Source organism: Colobus angolensis, unplaced genomic scaffold (assembly GCF_000951035.1).
Source record: "Colobus angolensis palliatus isolate OR3802 unplaced genomic scaffold, Cang.pa_1.0 Scaffold187, whole genome shotgun sequence".
In the NCBI taxonomy this organism is placed as follows: domain Eukaryota; kingdom Metazoa; phylum Chordata; class Mammalia; order Primates; family Cercopithecidae; genus Colobus; species Colobus angolensis.
In genome coordinates, this window is record NW_012115010.1 from 1,761,421 (window position 1) to 1,783,111 (window position 21,691).

Consider the following 21,691-nt stretch of genomic DNA (forward strand, 5'->3'; position numbering starts at 1 on the left):
CATACAGATTCTTTTTACTTCCAAAAAGCTATTATTGCATTTATGCTTATCCCAAGACCCCAGTCAAGTGCTTGAAGAAATTATTTATCTATTTATTTTGTATATATTTTTTGAGACAGAGTTTTGCTCTTGTTGCCCAGGCTGGAGTGCAACGGCACGATCTCGGTTCACTGCAACCTCCGCCTCCTGGGTTCAAGAGATTCTCCTGCCTCAGCCTCCCGAGTAGCTGGGACTACAGGCGTGCACCACTACGCCCGACTAATTTTTTTGTATTTTTAGTAGAGAGGGGGTTTTACCATTTCGGCCAGGCTGGTCTCCAATTCCTGACCTCTGGTGATCTGCCCGCGTCCGCCTCCCAAAGTGCTAGGATTATAGGCATGAGCCACCCCGCCCGGCCGATTGAAAAAATTTTTATATAAAGCTGTTCATGGAAAAAACCAAGTTCAGTTCTGCCTCAGGGCCATTGCACTTGCCATTCTCTTTGTCCAAAACGCTCTTCCCTTTGATATTTTCACCTTGTCCCTTTATTTCAATCAGGTTTCCACTAAAATGTCACCTTCTCTGTCACTCTAAAAGTCCCCCATACATACTCTCCAATTCCCCACTTTCACTGTTTTATTGTTATTCACAAATGTTATACATTTATCACTAGCTGACTTATATCTAGTTGTTTACTGTTCATTACCCCAACTACAGTTTAAGCAAGGGCTTGTTTTGTTCACTTAGAACAGTGCCTAGCGTAGACTAAGCCCTCAATAAGTATTTATCGAAATAATGAGTGACTCTAACATGGTACAGAGAATATAGCTGATTTGCCCACAGTTACACAAAACTAGCGACTCATGGTAACAAACCTCACTGCCGCTTCCCACTACAATGCAGGCGCTCAAAGGGAACGTCGGAGGGAACTTGGCAGACAACGGCTGAAGGCGGCACAGATGGAAAAGGGAGTGAGCGAGGGGACTGGACAGTTAGAGCAACATTCCTTCCTAGGGATACGATTTTACGGACTGAGGCTATAGAGGCAGCCCCGAAATCGAGGTGTGTGCGTGCGTGCGCGCTTCGAAAGCTTTGGGGAGGCACGCGGAAGAGAGGATCTTCCATTATTTTTTCCGCTCCCGGCCTCAATTTACCCATCCGTAAAGAGAAAAGGGCAGATAGCATATAAGGCCTCTTCCAGATCTGACGCTTTTTAATTTCCTATCCCACCTGGAGCAACCATTCCCTGCCGCTGACCCGCTTCAACTTACCTCCAGCCTGCTCAGCCAAGAGTTCCCAGGCCGCCGCCGGAGAACGCGCTTCCGCCCCACGCCAAAGAAACGTCTGCGCCCGCCGCCAGGAAGGACCCCGCAGACGCCGCTGTCGCCTTTCTGCCCGGGAGGACAACGCTCCGCCTGAGGACTAGTTCCGAGGTATGCCCTCGCGGAGACAGGAGCTGGCAAGGCGGAGTAGCGGGTCCCCAAGACGAGTAGCCCAAGACGTGGGCTGCTCCAAAGAGGGTGAGACCTGAGGATGAACGAATCTGATCAGGCGCCTCGGGACTACCCTGAAATGGGGGGCCTTCCGGCAGATCACGTGGCCAGGCTGTTAGCGCAGTTGCTGGGCAACCACAGCTGTGGGCGTGGTCCGCGCGGGGCTGCCTTCCTGTTGACTTATCAGGGGATCGCCAAAGAAAACAAGGGGACCAAGGCCGGGGCTGCTGGAGTGAAGGTCCGGGAGCCTGAGTAAGGGGACGGAAGGGTTAGTAAATGCCTGGGGAGGGCTGAGAACTGGACACTTGAGTTCGGTTACTGGCCAGCCCAGCCCCTTCTTGGCGTTCAGATTCCCCACGTTGGGGTAGGGTGGCCGTGGAATTGGTTAGGGACCTCCTGCTTCCTTGCGCTAGGGCTGTTGATGATGACCCCGCCACAAAATCTAACTCAACTCACTAGGAGTTTGCAGTTCAGAGAGGTTCCACAACAAGTAAATGCCAGAGCCACAACTAGAACCCACGTAGAGAATCTCTCTGCAGGTGGCTCACGCCTGTAATCCTAGCACTTTGAGAGGCCGAGGCACGTGGATCACTTGAGGTCGGGAGTTCGAGACCAGCCTCGCCAACATGATGAAACCCCGTCTCTCCTAAAAATACAAAAATTAGCCGGGCGTGGTGGTGCACGCCTATAGTCCCAGCTCCTCGGGAGGCTGAGGCACGAAAGTTGCTTGAACCCCAGAGGCAGAGGCTGCAATGAGCCGAGATCATGCCACTGCACTCCAGCCTGGGCAACAGAGCAAGACCCTGTCTAAAAAAGAGAAAAGGATATCTCTAGAAATCAGTCAGCCTCAGATATGCAGAAGCTACAGAAGTACAGTGGTAGAACCAAAGACATTGCCCAGGTACCTAGGGACCTCTGTTCCAGCCCTGGGCTGGACAGAGGGATTTGGGGATAGGGTCATTGAGCTCCTTCCTCTGCCCCTTCTGCTTGATTTCCTGCTCAGTCGTTGCGTGTGGTTTGGGTGAAAGTCTCCTTCCTCACTAAAGACATTCAATGAAGAATGAAACTTTATCCCTGAGCTCAAAGGTACCTAAGAAGAGTTCTGCTTTTGTGTGAGGTCCCCTGTTGAAACAACTTGCTGTAGAACAATCCTATGGGGGAAGAGTGAAGAAACTGAATTCTGAGATCCAAATGCCTCCTCGACTGAAGCACCAAAGTTAAAAGTATTTTTAGAGGCACAGAGCAAAATTAAGACAGAACTCCAAATTGAAAGTTAGGACTCTGTATTCTATTTTCAGGGACAAGTCTTGTGTAAGTCCTCACTGTGAAATTCAACTTGTCTGTATAAAATAGAAAACCAGATTTTTGTAACACCTCCCAGTGTGAGTGACAATGTCCAGAGTGCTTTGGGGTCATTTGTGTTCTGGCGAATAATCCAATAACCCTCTTTCCCCTGATATTGACCGTCCACTGACGTGTATTCCCTTTGCCTTCCCAGGCACAGGCCATGGAAAGGAATGACATCATCGACTTCAAGGCTTTGGAGAAAGAGCTGCAGGCTGCACTCACTGCTGATGAGAAGTACAAACGGGAGAATGCTGCCAAGTTACGGGCAGTGGAACAGAGGGTGGCTTCCTATGAGGAGTTCAGGTTGGCTCACTGCCGTTTTTCTCAGGCCCTCCTGTTATGGTGGACTATAGTAGTTAACCCTGAAATCAAACCATTCTGGGCTTCAGTCCTGGCCCCACCCCCTACTATTTGATCTTATGCAATTTCCTTAACCTCTCTGAGTCTCAATTATTTATCTGGAAAACAGTAACTGTTATAATTAAATGAGTTCTTGTACGTAAGACTGAGCAAGTGTCTGACACGTGTGAAGTGCTTGAAAGCAGTCAGCTATCGCTGTGGTTATTGTTATTATTATGGCCATGTTGGTCTGTAACAGGTTCATCCTATACCATGCAAAGTCTATCTGCCTCACGCCCACAGACACAGCATTAAGTCCATTGCCTAATTTCTGTCCTTTGCCCACAGGGGTATTGTCCTTGCATCACATCTGAAGCCACTGGAGCGGAAGGACAAGATGGGAGGAAAGAGAACTGTGCCCTGGAACTGTCACACTATTCAGGGAAGGACCTTCCAGGATGTGGCCACTGAAATCTCCCCGGTAGGTGAGGCCCTGCCTCTTTAGTCCAGCAGGATTCTCTGCCCTAAAGCTTCAATCCTGTTTTTTCGTTTTGTTTTGTTTTGTTTTAACCACACATACATCGTCTTTATTTGTCATGTTAAACCTACAGATAGGTTTCTGCCTCCAATCCCAGAAAGAAAAACAAACAGCAGATGGCGAAGCTGAGTTGAACTGGGCAGAATGAGTCGGAAAGTTGGGCTAGGAAGCTCCACTTCCCTTAGACCTTTGACCTTCATTCTCAGATCAGATTTGGGTTGCTCTGCCTCTGGGTTGTATGGTGTCTAGTGCAATGATCCTGTGACAGTGTTGAGAGAGAGACCCCGACATTCAGATCCTTGAGTTCCTTTCTCTCTTCCTGAGATTTCCAATCAACCCATCCGTACAACTTACAGTTAACCCCAACTTACTCTTGAAGGCCAGAGCTATGTCTCTATTCTTGAATAGGAAAATTCCAGTATAAATGAGAATCTCAAATCATGGTGTGGATTCCTTGGGGGCCCTCCCTGTCTCATCCCCAGCTTCCTCATCTGAAAATGAGGCCCCCAAGGACCACAGCCTTCCCAGTGCTCAGAGAGTAGTAGGATGAAGAGAGTAAGATGAAGACCGACAGGTTCTCCTCACTGTCACTGTTGCAGAGCAACTGGAAGAGCTCCTGACTCCCTTTCCTTCCTTTGTGATTCAGGAGAAAACCCCCGTCCAGCCTGAGACCTCTGCTGACTTCTACCGTGATTGGCGACGACACTTGCTAAGTGGGCCAAAGCGCTACCAGACTCTACTGCAGCTTGGGGGTCCAAAGCTGGGCCGCCTCTTCCAGACAGATGTGGGGTTTGGACTTCTCGGGGAGCTGCTGGTGGCACTGGCTGATCACGTGGGGCCGGCTGACCGGGCAGCGGTGCTGGGGATCCTACGCAGCCTGGCGAGCACTGGGCGCTTCACACTGAACCTGAGCCTGCTGAGCCAGGCAGAGAGAGAGAGCTGCAAGGGCTTGTTTCAGAAGCTGAAAGCCATGGGCGTCCCCAGATCCATGAAGGAGGGGCTCAGCTGGGAGGAGCAGGGTCTGGAGGAGCAGTCTGGTGGGCTCCAGGAGGAGGAGAGGCTCCTGCAGGAGCTGCTGGAGCTATACCAGGTTGACTGATGCGACAAGCTACTCTCAGAGGTCCCGTTGGTCACTGGAGCCAGTTTTTTGGTTGTTGTCTTGGGGGTTCTGCAGGACCGTAATAAGAAACCTTAGGGAACTAAGGTTCCCTACTCACTTGGAATTTTCAGAGCAAAAATAGGAATCAAGTCTTCCCCATTTCTCCAGTCTCTCAGTGTCTCGCTATTTTGAACTGTGTGTATCCACGGGACAGTCAAGAACTCAGGAAGTTGAAAGCAGTTTTTTTCCCACTCTTAGAGTCTGCCAAGCCTCTAGCCCACTGGCCTTGAGAGATGAGTGTGTGCCCAACCAAATGCTGGCTATACCAGTTACAGCCTCCACTCAGAAAAAGAAAAAGCAAAATCTTTATGGTAAACAAACACTGATCTCCACAGCTCTTAACAAGAATGTTTATAGCCCCAAACCAATGAATGGACATGTAATCAACAAATGATCAAATGCTACCTCATTGGAGGGGTTGAATTTTCCCCCAGAGACTCAGTTCTTGTGCAGGTTGGGCCTGGGAAAGTCCCAAGCCATCAGCTCAGGTCCAGCCAGCCTCCTGAATGGCCAGATATGCAGGACAGCGGGTTTCCTCCATTTCCCGGATTGATGAAAGGGAAGACTTTCCCACCAGGCTGGCAGGGCAGGCCCTGGAGCACTGAGGTAGAGACTTCCCTGCCTGAGCACCTCGGCCCGCCCGCCCTCATTCCGGTTTCCTTTGACCCGTTCTTGGGTGAGTGCCAGTGTTCTAGAAAGGGGAGTGAAGGCCAGGTTCTAGAATGGCTTTCCCCCCAAGATCGGGTCTGGAATGTTAGAAGGGCATCTTGTACATCCACTGGGCATAGATTGCCTTGCATTTGGCAACTTCCTCTGCAGGTTGTTGCTGCTTTTCCTGGCTGCATAATCCTTTCCTCATCCAGAGGCCTCGGCTCATCAGTGCTTTCTAGGAGCCCCATGAGCCTTTAATGCCTTGGTTTTGCCCTGCCCCTCTGACCCCTCACTCCTTCAGGCATGCACCTGGCCCTCACCACTGTGCTCCTGTGGGCATGGGGGGGTCTCCAGGCCTTTGAAATTGTAGAGAAGGAAAACATTTTTCAGAAGACCCCCTGCCCTGCTTTCCTGATGTTTGAAAATGCAGCCTACTTGGCCGACATGAGCTTTGAGCTTCCCTGTCACTGCAAACCCGAAGAGGTGCCAGCTGTAGTCTGGTTCTACCAAAAGCACCTAGGTAGCAGCCACACCACAGTGCTGACGGACTTCGATGGGCGGGTGCTGACGGAGGCAGCCCAGGTACGTGTGGGCAGCGACATGCTGACCCGCTTCAGCATCCGCATGTTCAGCCTGTTGGTTTTCAGGGCTCAGCCTGAGGACTCGGGCCTGTACTTCTGTGGCACCCGCAAGGGGGACTACTTTTACGCCTACGACGTGGACATCCAGAACAGTGAGGGAATGGTGGCCACCTTCCAGGACGAGGGCCAGGAGCCCTTTGCAGATGAATACTATGGGCACCTCCATGTCTTCACCACCTTCTGGGAATGGACCCCCTGTGACCGCTGCGGGGTGCGTGGGGAGCAGTGGCGCATCGGCCTCTGCTACCTGCAGAGCCCAGACCTCTCCCCACGCTACCTCAAGGCGGTGCCCGATGTGGTGTCCTGTGGTTCAAGGGCTGTGCCAAGGAAGCTGCAGACCAAGGCCAGGCACCACACCCCTGAGCTGCTGGTTCGGAGCTGCATAGTACCCTGTGAGAAGACGAAGACCATCCGGGAGGGTGTGCTGGCCATCATTAACTATGTGTCCAAAGTGGGCAGCCGGCCCTGGGTGCCCCAGGTGCCCATTCAGTTCCACCAGCAGAGACTGGGCCATGGACTCATCATCTCCTGTCCCGGGGCCCGGCCAGAGCATGCGGTGGCCTGGGACAAAGACCGCCAGCACCTCTACCGCACACAGTACCTGAAGGGTGTCAACAGGTCCATGAGGGTGTTCATTGACCACGGCAACCAGCTCCACATCCGCTTCACCCAGCTGGATGACCGGGGCATCTACTATTGCTGGAGGCAGGGTGTGCGAGTTGCTGGCTTCCGGCTGGGCGTGACATCTCGTGGGCGCTACCCAGCCTCGTTGTCAGATCCCGAGACTCGCTCGGCCGTGGAGCTCACCCTGATAGGCTACCTGTTCATCACGGCAGTCTTCGTCACCATTCACCTCTGTCGTTGCTGCTGTTACTTATTTCAGTGTTGTCCCAACTTCTCCCCCTAGGATCTCTCTTTGCCCAGCTCTGACGACCAGTTGTCCTTCAATGTCTTTGTTAAATGATACCAGATGTCTCGGTGGGTACCCGGGGTGGGACGTGTGGTAGGAACATGTGGACAAATCTGTTAGTTATAGCCTGCTCCCCGTTTTCATGGGCAGGTCTGGGGCCTGATCTGAGAAGTGGAGGGGCTTGAGGCTGGTGGGAGATTGGGGACTGAGGTCAGGATGGAAGTAGTTAGGGTACATGTGTTTCCTGACTTCACACTTAGGTCAGAGAAGGAAGGCGTGAACTCACATTTATCCAGTGGTAAACACTGATCAGTGTTGAATCGTGTTTGAGCTGCTTTACTTTCTTGCCTCTGAGGATTGTGCTGGTTGAGTTGCAAGTAGCAGGGAAAGGAAGGAAGAAGAGAGTGGAGGGAGCTGGTGTATGTCCTCTTTGGCTGCGGGTGGGATTTGATGAGGGCATGGGCTCCAGAGATGATCAGTAATAAGAAGTGAGTTGGTCTTGTCAAAGGCTACACTTGGCCCCAGTCCCACCCTCTCATAAACAGATCCGAGTCCACTCTGGGGAAGGGCGCAGCATGTGTCTTTATTTTTCCTCAGCGACTAAAGGCAGCAGCAGTGCCCTGAAGATTAGCAGCAGCAGCAGCAGGCGGCAGGAAGGAGTGGAGGGAAAGGACACCAAGTCTTGGGGAGAGGGGAAGGACCCTTCTTCAGTCTTAGAGGGGAGAGGAGAACCCTGAAGTGGGCCCTCCCAGTCCCATTTCTGGGCACAGATCCCACCAGTCTGCTTACCGGTCTGCCCAGTTAAAAAGCAGAGTGGGTGTACTAGGGTGGACATGTCAGCCCTGAGCACCCGGCCTCCAGGCTGCAGGAATATGAGCCAGTGTCTTCATTTTGCTCGTGCCTGTTTTACAAATTGTAAAATATGGCGCTACCTAAAATACTGGGTACATTTTGTGTGTGAGTAAGAAGGGACCGCAAGAGGCCCTTGGCTTAAGGAAAAGCAGCCGCTCACTATGGGGTGGAGAGGGTCAGACGTGTGGCAGTGGCTTACGGGGGTCAAGAAGCAGCAGTCCCAGGGGCTCAGAGGCTGGGGTGGCCTGGGATGACACAGCAAGGAAGAGGCCTTTAGAACTGGGACAAAGTCATGCCCTGCCCCCATGGATACATCCCCTTTCTCTCCTGTTTCAGCATCTTCAAGAGGATAAGTCACTTCCTTAATTCCCACAACCCAGAGGCCAAGTGCAACTGGTCACCCACAACCCCTACTTGGATGCCTAGCGCCGTCCCAATTGCCTCCTCCACCATCTCTACCAGCGTCCCTTCCAGTCTGCACGGGGCAGTCCTCCTGGGCTTGACCTCTCTGTACCCACCACTGGGGACCAGGCAGCCCCCCTGTATCCCTCCCAGCACCCCATCCCTCTCCACGTACACGACAGATCCCCCAAGTGCTGAGAATCAAGCCCCCACCTGCCCGCAGCATGCCCACAGACAGGGCCCCTGGATGGCAGCTCAGGTAGACTGAGACACTTGAGTCATCGCTCAGGAGGTCCCTCTGGGATCTGGGCAGGTGACTGCCCCATGTGGCAGGACGTCCCCACCCATCTTAGACTGATCAGGGTCAGTCTAGAAGAACAACCCTCTGAGCTGGGCATGGTGGCTCGAGCCTGTAATCCCAGCTACACAGGAGGCTGAGGTGGGAAGACTGCTTGAGCCCAGGAGTTCAAGGTCAGCCTGGGCAGCATAGGAGACCTCGCCTCATAAAAACCAAAAAACAAAACAAGCCTCTGGCCAAGGATACATTGTCTGTGGGGCCTTGCCTTTCCTGTCTGAGTCTCAGTTTTCCTCCAGCAGCCTGAGGAAACTCAGAGGCACAGTTCCCAGATACCCTGAGAGAACCTCCAGCTCTGGCAACAGTTTCCATAACAACAGGTATCAGGGATGTGGAGGGCGACGTAGTAGGTTCCCCCTCCAACCCTCCTCCCCTTCTCTCCTTCCTCCTCATTCTAACCCAAGCTGCTGGCCATGCCCCTCCAGACTGCCCCTTGGGGGTGAGTTTCTTGTTAGTTGGAGTTGCTGGGTGCTGGGTGGGTGCCGTCTGGCAGGCCTAATACTGACGGAGCCTAGGGCAGCAAGCTGGCCTAGGGATAGAGGAGGGAGGGGAGCAGCTGGGGTGGCAGGGAGCTCAGGTCTGGGGAAATGCACCAGCAGAGGTGGAGCAACTATCCTGCTTCTGCTCGGGCTCCTCATGAGATGGGACAGAGGCCACCAGCTGGGTCCTGCCTCACATCACATCCTTGTGCTCCTGCTTGGACTCCTTAATGACCTGCAGGGGACAGGGAACATGCACAGTGCAACAGTTAGGAGTTCACGCAGACCCCAGGTCCACCACCATGAAGCTGTGTAACCTTGGGCAAGTCCCCCGCTTCCCAGGTCTTTCTTTTCTTGATAGTAACCACAGCTGCCTTGCGTGGTGGTCAGAGCGGGTGGTGAGATAACACTGGGAAAGCATTTAGCATCGTGCCTGGCACGTGGTAAGCTGCTGCAGTAAGATGAGTTCCCACTGTGGTTGAAGTGGCCTGGGGGATACGCCAAATCCCCTCTTCCCATTCCCCTGGTAGTTTCCTTTTACCAAGCTGGAAATGGAAAGCCATCCCCATCTCCAACCGTCTCTGCTAGAGTTGGAAGTGAAAGCTGCTAACTTTAATTCTCTTTTTATCCCTGGCAAGCCAGGCCCCTGAGTTTGAGGGTGAGAAAGAGACAGCGTGTGTTAGGACCCAATCTAGTGGCTTTGGTACCAAGGCTCCCCTTAGAACAGCCTATGAAGGGACTGAAGAAACGGAATTACATTCAGGTTCCTTGCTCTCCTCCAGAATTCCTTAGGGGGCTCCTGGGAGTTATTGGGGACCTTCTATGTGCCAGTCCCAGGCTTTCCTCCACTGCCTGGCCTTGAGAATCCCTGGGGCCAGCCAGAGCCTGACTGGGCCTGAATCCCTCCGTACCTCTCCATCCCGCATCTCCACAGTCTTCACCACGATGTTCCTCTTGAGGTGGCCTTCTGACACAGACTTGGTGTCCAGGCTGGTTTCTGCAGATGTGAGGAGAGGAGGCCTCTCATGGACTTTCAGGGCATGAGTCATCCTCTCCCACGCCCGGCTTCCCCATCGCACCCCGCCATCATGAGTATGAGAACCTATGCAACTGGTCAGAGAGAGCCTAGGCTCTTCCAAATGGGCTGGAGAGCCCCCAAATCCCAATAGTGCTGCTGCCCAAGTCCTAGCTGCTCTGTCCAGTTAGAGTCCTGGCTGCTCTGTCTTCTGGCCTGGCTTCATTTCAGCCCCTCTGCAAGCCCTGGCCTGGCACCTAGGTTTCTGAAAATCCAGCACGGCATCGAGGAAGGACACGCAGGCTTTGAAATCAGGAGACCAGGCAGGGTGCGGTGGCTCACGCCTGTAATGCCAGCACTTTGGGAGGTCAAGACGGATGGATCACTTGAGGCCAGGAGTTTGAGACCACCCTGGCCAACATGGTGAAACCTCTACTAAAAATACAAAAAATAGGCCAGGCATGGTAGCTCACACCTGTTATCCCAGCACTTTGGGAAACATAGGCAGGTGGATCGCCTGAGGTCAGGAGTTTGAGACCAGCCTGATCAATATGGTGAAACCCCGTCTCTACTAAAAATACAAAAATTAGCCGGGTATAGTGACGGGTGCCTGTAGTCCCAGCTACTCAGGAGGCTGACACAGGAGAATCACTTGAACCTGGGAGGCGGAGGTTGCAGTGAGCTGAGATCACGCCACTGCACTCCAGTCTGAGCAACAGAGTAAGACTCTGTTTCAAAAAAGAAAAGAAAAGAAAAAAGAAAGAAAGAAAGAAAAAGTAGCCAGATGTGGTAGCTCACACCTATAATCCCCGCTACTCGGGAGACTGAGGACCAAGAATTGCTTGAACCTGGGAGGTGGAGGTTGCAGTGAGCCGAGATTGCACCACTGCACTCCAGCCTGGGTGACAGAGGGATGCTCTGTGGAAGGAAGGAAGGGGAGGGGAGGGGAGGGAAGAGATCAGAAGACCAGAGCTCAAGAAGTCCCAACTTGGCCGGGCGCGGTGGCTTAAGCCTGTAATCCCAGCACTTTGGGAGGCCAAGACGGTGGATCACAAGGTCAGGAGATTGAGACCATCCTGGATAACACGGTGAAACCCCGTCTCTACTAAAAAATACAAAAAAAAAAAACTAGCCGGGTGAGGTGGCGGGCGCCTGTAGTCCCAGCTACTCGGGAGGCTGAGGCCGGAGAATGGCATAAACCCAGGAGGCGGAGCTTGCAGTGAGCTGAGATCCGGCCACTGCACTCCAGCCTGGGCGACAGAGCGAGACTCCGTCTCAAAAGAAAAAAAAAAGAAGTCCCAGCTCAGCCACCAACCAGCCACATGACTCTGGGCAAGTTAATTGACCTCTCCCAGCCTCAGGTTCCTCATCTATAAAATAAGGATGATGGGGCCTACTTCTGTAGGTGGGAGAGAGGAGACAATTAACTAAAATAAAGGCTGTTAAACATGTGGCACATATTAGTGCTCAATACACATAGGTCCCTTTCCTGTCCCCTTTCCTCTTTCCTACTTCTCTCTGCCACTTATCTGTACCTTAGTGACCTGTGACTATCTAGGATTTGGCAATATTACCTCTACTAGTCAGCCTGGTTAACCTTTCTGATGCTAAATTAAGCCCTGGGACATGCATATCTAGTGGTCCTAAATATTCTAGCCTAGAAGAAGAGGAATTTTGTTCTTTAGCTAAGAATCATTTGAGGGCCACATGCAAGTAAAAAGTAATTTAGCTCTTCTCCCCACCTCAGAGAGAAAAATATAACATGTCACATTCACTAACATTTAACATTAAGAGCAGGGAACATAAAACTTTATTCACTGCACGAGCAGCGGTCCTGAGGGAAAAATCCTCTGGACTGAGTCAGCACTGAGCTGAGCCATGGAGCCTCAGGGATGAAAGAATAAAGCAGAGAGCCTGGCCCCCAGGCACAGCGAGACCCAAGGGGCCCTCCCAGTGACGGGAAGAGGTGAGACAGAGGCTGCTGCTTGCTCAGAGGCCCCGGAGCAGCTCAGCTGCGCACCCAAGGACTCACCACCTTTATCACTAACCAGCTCTGCCGGTTTAATGTAAGTTACTCTGTACCACGTCCTGGCCTGGGCCCTGTGGTTCCTGGGAAAATGATGCAGTCCAGGCCCTTTAGGGGAACCCTGGGAGGAGGGAGCTCAGTAGGATTAGGAGGATGAGGTGCGTTAGGCTCACTCCCTGTCAAGCTGGGCAAAGCGCCGTGTCTGAGAGGCAGGCAGCTAACCGCGAGCTGGCGGTGCTCCATTTACAATCTGGTGAGCCTGTATTGGTATAACTCGTATTGTGAGGCTTTTGAGATGTCTTGTGACCTTGTGATTTTCCCCGTCTTTGGTGCTTTTGCCCCCTGTAGTGACAAGCAGTTAAAAAAACAAAAACAGAAAACACTCAGAAGGGCAGTGCTTGCTCAGGGATCTGCAGACAGGGCAGATGTGGAGATCTCACCCAGTTCTGCTGTGGAATGAGGTGCAGGGAGGGGAAGAGGGACCCAGGGCCTAGCAGGACAGGGGCAGCGGCAAGTCTCGCCTAGAAGTACCCTGGGATGATAGGCTCCGGCTAGGAGCGCTGCGGCGTCACGAAGACTGCCAGGGAGAGCGTGGATCCCTTTGCCCTGGTCCTCAGTCCCAGTCCGGAGCAACCTACAGGCCCTGGAGGAGGGGGCAGGACTCCGGTGCCCTTCCCACGAGACCCTGCTCTACTGACCTCGGATCTGCAGGTTGGAGAAGGTCTGCACAGGAATGGTGATCCTGAAAGAAAGCAGAGGGAAAAGGCTGCCCAGGCTGCCTGGGACACCCCTAGGCTGGGTCTTGGTCCAGGGCCATCATAACAACTTAAACACCCTTTTCCTTGCCAGGAAAGTCTAACTCCATCTCCTAGCTTTCCCCAGCAGCCAACATGATATCTGGAATTCCAAAAGTCTGCAAGAGGCTTGAGTGTTATCTGGGAGGGGCGCACGTCTATCTGAAGGAAGATGGAAGAGGGAGGAGAAAGTGGTGAAAAACATTCCAAGGAGGCAGAAGAGATGGGTGAGGTGCGGAGTCTAATCTTGGCTGGGAGGGTGGGGAGTAAGCCTCTTAGTTTGGAGGGTGACCCAAGTCCTTGGCCTTGAGGCCTATTCAGTATTGGTCGAATCCATCCATCCATTCATTCATCAAACATCTAGTGACTGCCTGCTGTGTGTGAGGCAGGCACTGTGCTGGGCATTGAGGTAGGAAGGGATCTGGACACAAGGCTGAAAAAGACTCAGTCCATGAAGGGGGCAAGGGGAGCTCTACGAAGAGGCCACAGGGAGACGTCCCCAGAGCTGTGATCAGGGCTCACCGGTTCTCCTCGCCCTCCAGCAGCTTCCTGTAGGTGGCGATCTCGATGTCCAGGGCCAGCTTGACGTTGAGCAGCTCCTGGTACTCCTGCAAGTGGCGGGCCATCTCGTCCTTGAGGCTCTGCCCCTCTTCCTCCAGCCGCGCCAGCGCCTCTTGGTAACTGGCCGCCTCCCGCGCGTGGCGCTCCTCCTGCTCGCGCATCTGCCTCTCCAGGGACTCGTTCTGTGGGATGGAGCTGGCCAGTCCCGCCGAGCCCCGACCCGACTTGGCGAGGCTTCGAGGCCCCGCCCCCGGCCCCAGGCCCCTCCTCTAGCCCGAGGGTAACGTTCGGGCCCCGCCCTCGACCCAGGTCCTCGCCCCGGTCCTTCTCCCCTGGCATCTCCTGGGGTGGCCGTCGCCGCTCCGCCTGTCCCCGTCCTGCCCTGGCCACGCTCACCGTGCCTCGCAGAGACTCCAGGTCGCAGGTCAAGGACTGCAACTGGCGCCGGTAGTCGTTGGCCTCGTGCTTGGCCTGGCGGAGCAGCTCCGCGTTGCGGGCAGCAGCGTCTGTCAGGTCTGCAAACTAGATGGGGAGAGGGGCCATAGACTGAGGGCGGCCTGGGGCCGCGGGGCTGCGGGTGGGAGACACATATAGGGCACTGTGTGGGCCCATGGGCAGGCACAGGCTCTGGAAGATCAGGGAGGTGACCAGCACGCCAGTCAACCCCAGGACGTTGGCCCTAGCTGGGACTTTTCCCAACAACTGTGACCCAGGGATGCGGGCAAGGTAGCGGCTGCCAGACCTCAGCACCTAGCACAACATCTGGTCAGCAAGCGAATGAATGAATAGTGCCACAGAATCCAGAACCTTCCACACTGACAGCTGTATCTGTGGACTGAACGCTGTCGTCTGCCACAGTGGACAGTGGGTTTTGGCGAGCGAAGCCCTGGGTGTTTTTTTTTTTTTGTTTTTTGTTTTTTGTTTTTTGTTTTTTTGTTTTTGAGACAGAGTCTCGCTCTTGTAGTCCAGGTTGGAGTGCAGTGGCACAATTTCGGGTCACTGCAACCTCTGTCTCCCAGGTTCAAGCAGTTCTTTTGCCCCAGCCTCCCAAGTAGCTGGGATTACACAGGTGCATGCCTCCATGTCCGGCTAATTTTGTGTTTTTAGTAGAGACAGGGTTTCGCCATATCAGCCAGGCTAGTCTTGAACTGCTGACCTCAGGTGATCCACCTGCCTCAGCCTCCCAAAGTGCTGGGATTACAGGTGTGAACCACCATGCCTGGCCTCACCCTGGGTTCTAATAGCCCTTTCTCCCCCGCCTGCAGGGAGGTCCTCCCAGCCCCATTGGGCCTTCACCCTGCTCAGACGCCAGTGGCTTCTACTACTTACACTCCTCAGCTAGGTACACTGGCTAGGCCAGCATCTTCGGGCTCTGCTTCTCTGTGCTTTTCTGACTCCAGGCTCTGTCCTCCACCAGAAATGGCCCTCCCTTCTTCTCTTCCTGTCCACAGCCTGCCTGTCCTGCCTAGCCCAAATGCCCCACCTACAGCGTCTTTCCTGGCTCCCACACTACATGTAAGCTCCGAGCTGTGGTGTTCTCTACGAGCACTATGTTTGGGTGCACGTCAACATCACACCTTCCAGCTCAGACACCTCTCTGTGTTCTGGGGGGTGCCTGGCATACGGTAGAGGCTCAGTAACCCAAAACAGACTGGCAGAGGCATGGAATGCAGGCTCCCAAGTGAGATGGGCTACAGTTGGAAATCCAACTCTACCACTTAGGAGCTGTGTGACTTTGAGCAAATTAGTTAACCTCTCTGGACTTCAGCTCTCTCGTCTGTCAAAGAACAGCACCTACTTCATAGTAGGGTGATGCATGAAAAGCACAGAGCTTAGCACAGAACAGTATCAGCTACTACTAATAATAGCAATAGTAGCAGTAATAATAACGGGCACTTTTGAAAGCAGTAGTGCCTGTGTGGCCCTGGGCAAGTCATCTCACTTCTCTGGTGAAGGTCAGTCACCTGGAGAGGATATTCTCCCAGCTTCTTCCACCCTCCTTCCCCCATTCTCTTGTATGGAGCAAGAAGGGCTGCCTGGAGGAGGCAGGCTGGCCCACAGACAGGGCTACCTTGGAACGGTACCACTCCTCAGCTTCATGCATGTTGCTGGACGCCATTGCCTCATACTGCGTGCGGATCTCTTTCAGGGCTGCGGTGAGGTCTGGCTTGGCCACGTCCAGCTCCACATGGACCTGCTGTCGGGCCAGTTGCTCCTGGAGTTCCCGAACCTCCTGGCCAGAGTGAGAGAAGGGGTACCAGGCCTCAGGGTACAGGCCACAGCTGCGGTTCCTCACAGCATCATGTCTCCTTCTTCCTGCCCCTCGGCCAGGGGTTAGAATGTTCTCTCATCTCTTTCTGTCTCCCTTACTGCCTTTCTCTCTGTCTTTCATTTCCTGTCTCTACCTGCCAATCTTTGTTTCTCTCCCCTCTCTGAGTGTCTCTCTCAGAGACTACAAGGGGCTTGAGTGTTATCTGGGAGGGGCGCGTGTCTATCTGAAGGAAGATGGAAGAGGGAGGGCAAAGTGGTGACAAAAGTTCCAAGGAAGCAGAAGAGATGGGGGAGGTGAGGAGTCCAATCTTGACTGGGAGGGTGGGGAGTAAGCCTGTTAAGCCTTGGACACAGGATAGCCTCTCTGTCTCTGTCTCTCCCTCTCTCAGTTGCAGTCTCTGTGTTGAGCTTTTCTTCCTCTGCCCTGGCCTCACCTCCTCGTGGATCTTCCTCAAGAACCGGATCTCCTCCTCCAGCGACTCAATCTTCCTCTCCAGATCCAGACGGGCCAGGGTGGCTTCATCTGCTTCCTGGAGTGGCAGGAGGGGTGAGGAGTAGAGGGCCACTCGGACCCCAGGCTCCTCCTCCTCATTCCTCAGCCTTGCCTTACCCCTCCTTCTGGGTCAGTGGGGAGCAGCACATTGCTGTGGAGGGCTGAGCTTGGGGGCTGTGTTTGGATGAGTGGCCATCAACCCTTTCCTCCCTCCCTTGCCCCTCCCCTCCACCTCCCTGACCTGTCTATAGGCAGCCAGGTTGTTCTCGGCTTCCAGCCTCAGGTTGGTTTCATCCTGGAGCCTGGAGTGGGGGGACACATTCCTGGGTCCAGGCTCTTCTGAGGACACTTGGCTACCCGCCTCAATCTCCCTGGAGGCAGCTGTCACAGAGACCACCCCCAGCCAGGACCAGTAGAGCAGCAGGAGGAGTAAGGGTTGGGGGGCCTTAGACAGAGGCCTTGTCTGGAGGATGAGCAGATGTGGGCTTTTGCCTTAACTCATTACTAAGGTGCCTTATCAGGGTTGGTGCACCTGCTTCTCACACAGGCGCATCCACCAGCGTACACACACTGCTGCACACACACACACACACACACACATCCTCTTGCACTTGAAGGCACACACGCATGTCCTGTCAGCTCAGTGAAGCGCCATGCCCCTGGGGATTCCTCTGATCCCAGGTAACCACCTTTTGAAATGAATTTTATTATGAGCTCCGCTTCACAGCTGTGCAAGTCAAAGTGACTTGACAGGGGTCACAAGCTGGTGGCAGGGAGTCACCTGTGCTCTGCACCTAGGCCTGCCTGCTCTTTCCCTCACTTCCTTTACCCCAGAACCCAATCTCCCTCATGGACACCAACCTTCTCTGCTTCCAACTCCTCCTTTATATGGACCCAGGCTCACAATAGGTGAGCTCGCTGCCCACAGTCACAAAGCCCAGCCATGAATGAAACACAAGGGCCCAGCTGCTGGGGACCCAGCGCTCCTGCACTGCTTTCCCCAGTGGGGAGGTGCTGAGGGGACCCTGGCTCCCTGGCAGAAGGCATGTGGGAATCAGATCCCTGGGGTCCTGGGGCTGTTTCTGGTCCCTGCCATCATGTTGGGGGGCAAGGATAGTGCCCCATCAAGAGGTAGGGAGACCCAGGGAGCAGGGAGGCTCAGCCCTTGCCTGAGACTTCTCGGGCACTCTCTCTCGGGGATTCAGCCCCCTCTGCTCACAAGGCCCCCTTTCCCCATCCCCTCCTCACTTCTGCCTCACGGTGCCCAGGTCCTGTGCCAGATTGTCCCTCTCGACCTCCAGCCGGGCACTGTTGGCGGTGAGTTGATCGAGCCGCAGTCGCAGCTCTCTCAGCTCAGCCTGGTAGACGTCGGCCAGCTTGGTGGGCTCCTTGGCCCGCAGCTGATTCAGCTCCGCAGCCAGCGCCTTGTTTTGCTGTTCCAGGAAGCGAACCTTCTCGATGTAGCTGGCGAAGCGGTCATTGAGCTCCATCATCTCTGCCCGCTCACTGGCCCGGGTCTCCTTGAAGCCAGCATTGAGTGCTCCGGCCAGGGAGAAGTCCACCCGGGTCGGGAGTGGAGGGGGCATTCGAGCCAGGGAGAGGCGGGTGCCAGGACCCAGACGGCGGCCAGGAGCCAGGCCCCCCACCATCATCTCCCCCGAGGAGACGTAGGAGCGGCGAGCAGCAGAGGTGATGCGTCTCCTCTCCATCCTACCCTGGCTCTGCTCGCTCCTGGGATGCGAGGGCTTTATGAAGGAGTGGGCTGGACTGGCGATGCCCGGCTGCCCCTGGCAACGCCCCCTGGCATAGCCTGAGGGGGTGGGGTTGGGCCGCTGCCCAGCTATGGGGAGAGCTCCCCTCACCCCATTGAGGTAACTGTGCCCAGAGGCAGAGCTTCCTGGGCACGCCAACTCCTGCATGAGGCAGGTGGTGCCTGGAGCCAGACCATGGGTCTGGGGCCCTGACCACTGAAGCAAGAGGACCCTCTCTCTAGGAAGCTGGGTCAAGAAGGGGTTGGTTGGACCATGATGAATACTTACAATCATTATGCATCAATTAAAAAGGAAGAAAAGGGCTGGGTGGGGTGGCTCATGCTTGTAATCCAAGCACTTTGGGAGGCTGAGGCTGAAGGATTGCTTGAGCCCAGTAGGTTGAGGCTGCAGTGAGCTGTGTTTGCGCCACTCCAGCCTGGGCAACAGAGAGAGACCCTGTCTCAAGAGGGGAAAAAAAAAAAAGGAAGGAAGGGCTGTACAGATGACCTCTGACCTGCTTTCCAACTTTTTGATTTCATAACCCAGGCCTTCTCTCACTCAGCTGTAAGTACCTGCAAGGTGCTGGGAATTTGGCGAAGAATGAACCTGTTCAGTACCCTCAAGGGGTGCCTATATTATCATTTCCTACTAGTCCGCATTCCCAGGACTCCTGGTGTCCTCCCCTCGAACACAGATATCCCATATTCCTGCTCTCTGCCCATTCATTCCCTGGAGTTCTGGGGCTGGGGGCTGGGATTGACACCAGCCCTTTGTCTAAGCATCAATCATGGCCTGTATGTGGCAGTGGAGGTCTTTATAGGGCAAGAGGGGGCTGGCACTCTCTTGCCCTATCAGGACTTTAGCCCCTGGGTCTGTCCCTCCGGGTCACTCCTTCCTTGCCTGGCCTCCCTGTGCCTCTCTCCCAGAGCCCAGGCCTTGACAGCTCCACAAAGCAGTTACGCATGAGCTGGCTGTGCTGGCTTGAGTCTTTATCCTTCCGTCTCCCACTGGAGATTTATTTCCTCGAGTTCCCACACATCAACCTGGGGAGATAGGAAGGACCTCTGGGGATTGATGGGTTTGGAAATGCAGGAGCCACTGAGCCCAACTGGGAGCCTGAGACCTGGGCCCTGTTGTCCCTGGAGACTTCAGGTCCATCTACGCCCTCCACTCTGGTCCCACAGGGTCAGAACCCTGCCCAGTCCCCTCACCCATTTGTGTACTTGGACTTCTGGGAAGCAGACAGCTCTCCTCTTCCCGCCTGCCACCCACTGTCCACGCCTGGGCCTCCCCTGATCCCCTTTCCCGGGCACTTGCTGAATAGAGCCTTGTTCTCCACCGCCAGTGGCGCCACACAGCAAGGGCAGCCCCTAGGGGGCTGTGCTGCTTTTATCCCAAGATGCCAGGCTGTCAGGCTGGGGTGCAATGCAAGCCCCCTGCTCAATGGGCTTCTCGGAAGGCATTTGAGGGGGACTGGGGTGCGGCGGGAAGCAGGCAGTGTGCCCACCCCTGACCATTGTGTCTGTGCCAAGGTGAGTCATTCACTGGGCATGAAGAGGAGGCCCTGGGGGGCAGCCAGCCCAGCGCTGCCAGGTCTGCTTGCAGACAAGGCCTGGCTGTCTGCCTCCTCCCCAGCTCACAGAGCCAGCTCAGGCTCCCAAGCCTGTGAGAGCAATGTCCCCTACTCCATACCAGGATATGTTCTTTTTTTTTTTTTTTGTCTTTTGAGACAGGGTCTCACTGTCACCCTGGCTGGAGTGCAATGGTGCAACCATGACTCACTGCAGCCTCAACCTCCCAGCGTCAAGCAATCCTCTCACCTCAGCCTCCTGAATAGCTGGGACTACAGGTGTGCATCACCATACCAGGCTAATTTTTTAACTTTTTTTGTAGAGATAGGGTCTTGCCATGTCACCCAGGCTGGTCTAGAACTTCTGGGCTTAAGCGATCCTCCCACATCAGCCTCCCAAAGTGCTGGGATTACAGTTGTGCGCCACTGTGCCCAGCCCAGGGCATGCTCTTCATTTGGGCATGTGACGGACAGACTGCCTGCTGAGGTCCCCCTTGTGAGTCCCAGCACAGAGAGGGAGGTGAGAGCCCCTTAGGCTCTAGTCACATCTGACTCTGGGCCTGAGCAGTGACATAGGGAGAGAAATCTTGAAGAGGGGGCAAGCGCCCAGTGACCTTTGATCCTGCTATAAATTGGGGACCTGGAGAAGGACAGGAGGCTTTAAAGGAAGAGCAAGGCTGGGCGTAGTGGCTCATGTGTGTGATGCTAGCACTTTGGGAGGCCAAGGTGGGCGGATTGCTTGAGTCCAGGAGTTCGAGACCAGCCTGGGCAATGTGGTGAACCAAAAAATTAGCCAGGTATGGTAGTGCATTCCTGTGGTCCCAGCTATTCGGGAGGCTGAGGTGGGAGGATCACCTGAGCCCAGGAAGTGGAGACTGCAGTGAGCCAAGGTCGCATCACTGCACTCCGGCCTGGGTGACAGAGTGAGACTCTGTCTCAATAAATAAAAAAATAAAATAAACAAAATAGAAAAGGAAGACTAGGGATGAGCTCTTGTCTCAACTCTCATCTCTGTGGCTAGGAGTGGCCCGCCTTTCCAGGCTGCCTAGCAAGTCACAGCATGTGGTTTTCCCTTTTGGTTCAAGGGAAGTCTAGTTAAAATGAGAGCAAAGCTGTCCTGGAGAGAAAAGATGTGATGAGCAGGAGGTGCTTGTCATTGAAGCTCAGTTAACTGTCCCTATGTATGTGAAACACAAGCTTGTTTCAGCATCAGCAGTTGGAGTCCCCCAGCCTTTGCCATCAGCCACCTCCATGGGCCCCTGTCACAGGCCCAGGTGCATCCTCCACTCCCTCTCAACCCTCAGACCTTTCCTCACACTCAACCCTTAACTATCTTGTTTTTGCTTTTTGAGACAGGGTCTTGCTCTGTTGCCCAGGCTAGAGTGCAGTGGTGCTATCACAGCTCACTGCAGCCTCAACCTCCCTGGCTGAAGCGATCCACCCACCTCAGCCTCCCAAGTAGCTGGGACCACAGAAGTACACCACCATGCCCAGCTCATTTTTGACAAGGTTTCGCCATGTTGCCCAGGCTGGTCTCGAACTGCTGGGCTCAAGCGACCCTCCAACCTCTTCCTCCCAAAGTGCTGGGATTATAGGCATGACTTGTACAACCGGTACACATAGATCATGCCTGGCCAACCCTTAACGATATAAAGATGTCTGCACAGAGAACCAAAGATACAGACAGATTTGATCATGGTTGTTTTCCAAACTTTCATTATCTTTTTAATTAAATATTCACTGTAGAAAAGTCAGAAACTATAGATAAGCAATACAAAAAAATGTAATTAGCCATCATTTTGCCACCTGGAGGTAAACACTACCAGATTTTTTCCACACATATAAAATCATGTTTTTCAAAATGGGCTCATGCTGTACAAATTATTTTGTAATTTGCTTTTCTCACTCAACAATATGTTGTGAACATCTTTCCATATCAATAAATATTTGTCTGCATCATCATTTAACAGCTGCATGATTTTCCACTATATGCATTCATGTACCAAGCCCTAGTGGTGGACAGTATGACAGTATGTTCTCTCTCTCTCTCTCTTTTTTTTTTTTT

The 21,691-nt window shown here is 53.9% G+C and overlaps 4 protein-coding genes across 16 annotated transcripts in view; 1 reads left to right on the forward strand and 3 right to left on the reverse strand.

The window, feature by feature from the left end:
* EFTUD2 (elongation factor Tu GTP binding domain containing 2) overlaps positions 1-1,551 on the reverse strand; it is a 44,329-nt gene extending 42,778 nt beyond the window's left edge. For 2 of the 5 annotated variants that reach the window (XM_011940125.1, XM_011940123.1), the window contains exon 1: positions 1,251-1,551. The gene's annotated coding sequence lies outside the window, so the exon portion shown is untranslated. Of the gene's footprint in view, positions 1-854 lie in introns of all 5 variants that reach the window. The other 3 variants (XM_011940126.1, XM_011940124.1, XM_011940122.1) reach the window with 3 other exon arrangements.
* Positions 1,010-7,382, forward strand: CCDC103 (coiled-coil domain containing 103). Of its 8 annotated transcripts, none has more exons than XM_011940118.1 (4): positions 1,010-1,412; positions 2,971-3,122; positions 3,507-3,639; positions 4,343-5,673. In XM_011940118.1, exons 2-4 carry the CDS (start codon positions 2,980-2,982, stop codon positions 4,793-4,795), a joined length of 729 nt encoding a protein of 242 aa, XP_011795508.1. In that variant the 5' UTR covers positions 1,010-1,412; positions 2,971-2,979; the 3' UTR covers positions 4,796-5,673. The 8 variants fall into 8 exon arrangements, with proteins under 8 accessions (XP_011795508.1, XP_011795511.1, XP_011795504.1 ...); XM_011940121.1 differs by lacking the exon at positions 1,010-1,412 and adding an exon at positions 1,595-1,740 and having other exon boundaries at positions 4,296-5,673; XM_011940114.1 differs by lacking the exon at positions 1,010-1,412 and adding an exon at positions 1,595-1,740.
* A 234-nt stretch (positions 7,383-7,616) lies between these two features.
* GFAP (glial fibrillary acidic protein) lies at positions 7,617-18,506 on the reverse strand. Of its 2 annotated transcripts, XM_011940131.1 has the most exons (9): positions 17,554-18,506; positions 16,547-16,607; positions 16,247-16,342; positions 15,613-15,774; positions 13,938-14,063; positions 13,503-13,723; positions 12,885-12,928; positions 10,057-10,142; positions 7,617-9,380 (listed from the first exon to the last, which is right to left on the reverse strand). In XM_011940131.1, the coding sequence occupies exons 1-9, from the start codon at positions 18,348-18,350 to the stop codon at positions 9,339-9,341; spliced, it is 1,635 nt and encodes a 544-aa protein (XP_011795521.1). In that variant the 5' UTR covers positions 18,351-18,506; the 3' UTR covers positions 7,617-9,338. The 2 variants fall into 2 exon arrangements, with proteins under 2 accessions (XP_011795521.1, XP_011795522.1); XM_011940132.1 differs by lacking the exons at positions 7,617-9,380; positions 10,057-10,142 and adding an exon at positions 11,936-12,528.
* The window catches only part of KIF18B (kinesin family member 18B), a 53,041-nt gene continuing 41,966 nt past the window's right edge, over positions 10,617-21,691 (reverse strand). Inside the window, exon 17 of the mRNA XM_011940173.1 lies at positions 10,617-10,770. The gene's annotated coding sequence lies outside the window, so the exon portion shown is untranslated. The remainder of the gene's footprint in view (positions 10,771-21,691) is intronic.